This window comes from Otolemur garnettii, unplaced genomic scaffold (assembly GCF_000181295.1).
Source record: "Otolemur garnettii isolate 467f Iridium unplaced genomic scaffold, OtoGar3 scaffold00179, whole genome shotgun sequence".
NCBI lineage: Eukaryota > Metazoa > Chordata > Mammalia > Primates > Galagidae > Otolemur > Otolemur garnettii.
The window spans coordinates 2,014,881-2,019,182 of record NW_003852574.1 but is presented as its reverse complement, the minus strand read 5'-3'; the positions used below and the strand labels follow the sequence as shown (position 1 = coordinate 2,019,182).

The 4,302-nt window shown below is 44.4% G+C and overlaps 1 protein-coding gene across 3 annotated transcripts in view; it reads left to right on the top strand.

The window, feature by feature from the left end:
- IP6K1 (inositol hexakisphosphate kinase 1) overlaps window positions 1-4,302 on the top strand; it is an 87,186-nt gene that overhangs the window by 74,658 nt on the left and 8,226 nt on the right. For all 3 annotated transcript variants that reach the window (XM_023519553.1, XM_003800598.2, XM_023519554.1), the window contains one exon: window positions 2,749-2,930. In XM_023519553.1, the coding sequence (XP_023375321.1) occupies window positions 2,749-2,930 (182 nt within the window). The remainder of the gene's footprint in view (window positions 1-2,748; window positions 2,931-4,302) is intronic.

Sequence of the window (4,302 nt, the reverse complement as noted above, 5' to 3'; positions counted from 1 at the left end):
CTGGGCTCAAGCGAGTCTCCTGACTCAGCCTCCCAAGTAGCTGGGACCACAGGCGCCCGCCACAACGCCCGGCCATTTTTTAGTTGCAGCCATCATTGTTGTTTGGTGGGCCCGGGCTGGGGATTCGAACCCACCACCTTGGGTGTATGTGGCTGGCGCCTTAGTCACTTGAGCCACAGGCGCCGAGCCGCAAAATGTTTTAAAGTTCATCCACATAGCATGTATCAGAATGTCATTCCTTTTTATAATTGAGTAATATGTCATAGTATGTATGTACCACATTATATTCATGCATTCTTTGAGGGACAGTGGGTTTATTTCTACCTTTTGTTTATTATGAGTAATGCTGCAGTGGACATAGGCAAAAAGTATCTGAATCCCAGTTTTCAATTTTTTTTTTTTTTACTGTAGCCTTTTATTTTTTAATACCTATTATGCTGTGAATTCATTAGGGAAAAGGTTCCAGCAGCTTGGGGAAGTGCCTTTCATTGAATGTGACCAAGCTTGCTATGCCTATTATGCCATGATTTCTTGGGGAATAGGTTCTAGCACCTTTCATTCCTGTTCCACTGATTCTCTTGGTTCTCCTGGTTCACCTGTGTGCTATGCTGTATACCTATTATGCCATGAATTCATGGGGAGTAGGTTCCAGCATTTTATCCTCTGTTCAGCTGTTTCTCGTGGTTCTCCTATGTGCTATGCTGTGTGTCTAGTATGCCATGAATTCATAGAGAATGGGTTCTAGGAGCTCAGGCTCCTTTCTGTTGGTTCTCACAAAGTGTGCTGTGGGTGGACCAGGCTGGTGCTTTGGTTGAACCCAGGTACCTTTCTCTTTGGCTTCTTTCTTTTTCTGATCATTTTCTTTCACACGTTGTAGGAAGCTATCTCAGCTCTTAGAGTGCTTAATATGCTCAATAGAAGCATTAATTCTCCTGGCAAGAGGGTGGCACATGTGACTCATTGAATAGGGTGCCAGCCCCAGCCAAACTGCAACCAAAAATAGCCAGGCGTTGTGGCACCCGCCTGTAGTCCCAGCTACTCCGGAGGCTGAGGCAAGAGAATTGCCTAAGCCCAAGAGCTGGAGGTTGCTGTGAGCTGTGATGCGACAGTACGCTACAGAGGGCAACAAAATGAGACTCTGTCTCTAAAAAAAAAAAAAAATTCTCTTGGCAAGAATCTTGCCCTTAACTTGTATGATTACAACATTGCCAGCAGCATGCTGGGTAACATTGTAGACTCTTCCAGTTTTGCCTTGGTAACATTTGTGGCATGCCTTTTTGAACAGTACCCATTCCCTTGATGTCTGCCTGCAGTATCACTTTCCTTGTAGATTCACATATATGTGGCCAAAAGAACAACTCCATGTTTTCTTTTCTTTTCTTTTCTTTTTTTTTTTTTTGAGACAGAGCCTCCAGCCATCACCTTGGGTAGAGACATCACAGCTCACAACAACCTCCAACTCCTGGGCTTAAGTGATTCTCTTGCCTCACCCTCCCAAGTAGCTGGGACTACAGGAGTCTACCACACTACCCAGCTGTTTTTTGGTTGTAGGTGTCATTGCTGTTTAGCAGGCCTGGCTGGATTCAAACCCACAAGCTCTGGTGTATGTGGCTGGCGCCTTAGCCACTTGAGCTACAGGCACCGAGCCACAACTCCATGTTTACTAAAAGGCCTAGAGAACATGTATCAGGTGCCTTTCCTTTTTCCTTTTGTATTTGTCATTGTGGTAAATCACTGGAAGATGGCGTCTCCAGCCAAAAGGAAGGACAGTTTTCAATTTTGGGGGGTATATACCTAGGAGTTGAATTGTTTTCTTTTGTGGGGTGGGCAGAGTCTCAAGCTATCACCCTAGGTAGAGTGCTGTGGCATCACAGCTCATAGCAACCTCTAACTCTTGGGCTTAAGCGGTTCTCTTGCCTCAGTCTCCCAAGTAGCTGGGACTACAGGCACCCGCCACAACGCATGGCTATTTTTTGTTGTTGTTGCAGTTGTCATTATTGTTTTAGCTGGCCCAGGCTGGGTTTGAACCTGCCAGCCTCGGTGCACATGGCCAGTGCCCTACCCACTGAGCTATGGGCATTGCTGTAGGAGTAGAATTGTTAAGTGAGAGAACTCATGATTAAGTCTTTGAAGAACCACAAATTGTTTTGGTGGCTGCCATTTTACATTCCCACCAGTAGTGTATGAGAGTTTCAGTTTCTTCACATCCTCGGCAATGCTTTTCTTTTCTTTTTTGAGACAGAGTCTCACTCTACTCTTGGTAAAGTGCAGTGGCTTCACACCTCACAGCAACCTCAAAGTCTTGGGCTTAAGTGATTCTCTTGCCTCAGCCTCCCAAGTAGCTGGGACTACAGGCACCCACCACAATGCCCAACTACTTTTCATTGTATTTGTCATTGTTGTTTAGCTGGTGGGGGCCGGGTTCAAACCTACCACCCTTGGTGTATGTGGCTGGCACGGTAACCACTGGGCTATGGGCCCCAAGCCAGGCAATGCTTTTTAAAGTGGTATCGATATTATATAATTTGATAAAAATTATGTTTCAGACAGTTTTCAGAGACACAAAGAAAACTACTCATACCATTTACTCACTTTTACTCATGGTATTTGCAGCATCTATGCTATCCATCAGTAGGGTCTATGGGTGACAGATTAGGCTTGATCTAGATCTCACCTACCACATGTGGTGAGACCCCAGAGGATGACTTGCTTGAGTCCTTTAACAATGTGTATGTTCTTCTTTCTTAGCTCCCAGGAGGCAAAGAGTCCAAAAGTGGAGCTTCACAGCCACTCTGATGTCCCTTTCCAGATGCTAGATGGCAACAGTGGTCTGAGTTCTGAGAAAATCAGCCACAATCCCTGGAGCCTGCGCTGTCACAAACAACAGCTGAGCCGCATGCGCTCTGAATCCAAGGACCGAAAGCTCTACAGTATCCTTGTTACCTCTCCTTCAGCAGTGTCTGCTGAAACCATAGGTCCCTGATTAAGGCACTGTCCAGCCTATGACTGAGGTCTTTCTCTGTCTAGGGGCCCCTCTTTATTCTTACCTTTCTTTTTCATAGATTTCTTCTTCCTTTTCCTTTCATAACATGTTTTATCTGCCTTTTGTATTTGGTAAGACTGAAACTTAAAACTTGACAGTCTAAAGGCCAGGGACAGTGGCTCAGACCTGTAATCCTAGCACTCTGGGAGGCTGAGGTAGGAGGATCACTTTAGGTCAGGAGTTCAAGACCAGATTGAACAAAGGAATACCCTATCTTTACTAAAAATGGAAAAATTAGCCAGGCATGATGGTGTGCACCTGTAGTCTCTGCTACGTGGGAGGCTGAGGCAGAAAGATCACTTGAACCCAGGAGTTTGAGGTTGCTGTGAGTTAGGCTGAGACCATGGCACAGCACTATAGCTGGGGCAACAGAGGGAAACTCTGTCTGAAAAAAAGAAACAAAACCCAAACCTTGGTAGTCTAGTACAGTGCTGTCCAACAGAACTTTCTGTAATGATGGAAGTATTCTGTATCTGGTTTTCAATATGGTAGCCCCTGGCTGCCCTGAGTAGATGATATGTGGCTACTGTGACTGAGGCACTGAATTTTTAATTTTATTTTAATTAAAATTTGAATTTAAATCCCCACTTGTGGTTAATGGCTACCATATTGATCAGTGCTTGTCTAGAATCTTTTTTTTTTTTTGAGATAGAGCCTCAAGCTATCCCCCTGGGCAGAGTGCCGTGGCACCACAGCTCATAGCAACCTCCAACTCCTGGGCTCAAGCGAGTCTCCTGCCTCAGCCTCTCAAGTAGCTGGGACCACAGGCGCCTGCCACAACGTCTGGCTATTTTTTTTTTGTTGTTGCAGCCATCATTGTTGTTTGGTGGCCTGGGCTGGATTTGAACCCACCACCTTAGGTGTATGTGGCTGGCGCCTTAGCCACTTGAGCCACAGGCACTGAGCTGCATGTCTAGAATCTTAATGTGCACATATAATTATCCCCTCTTAAAAGATTAATAATTTAAAAACTCATATTTTGGTTGGGTTTTTGTTTGATGATAAACATCATATCTGTACAACATAAAATATGTGTAGATTTAAGATGTTAAAAAATTTAGAATGAGAATTCTTATAATTGTTAAGTATTTTGAAGTAGTAGACATAACTGAGCACTTTGTATATATTGAGTCAATTTTATTTTTATTTATTTATTTATTTATTTATTTTTGAGATAGAGCCTCAAGCTGTCCCCCTGGGTAGAGTGCCGTGGCATTACAGCTCACAGCAACCTCCAACTCCTGGGCTCAAGCGAGTCT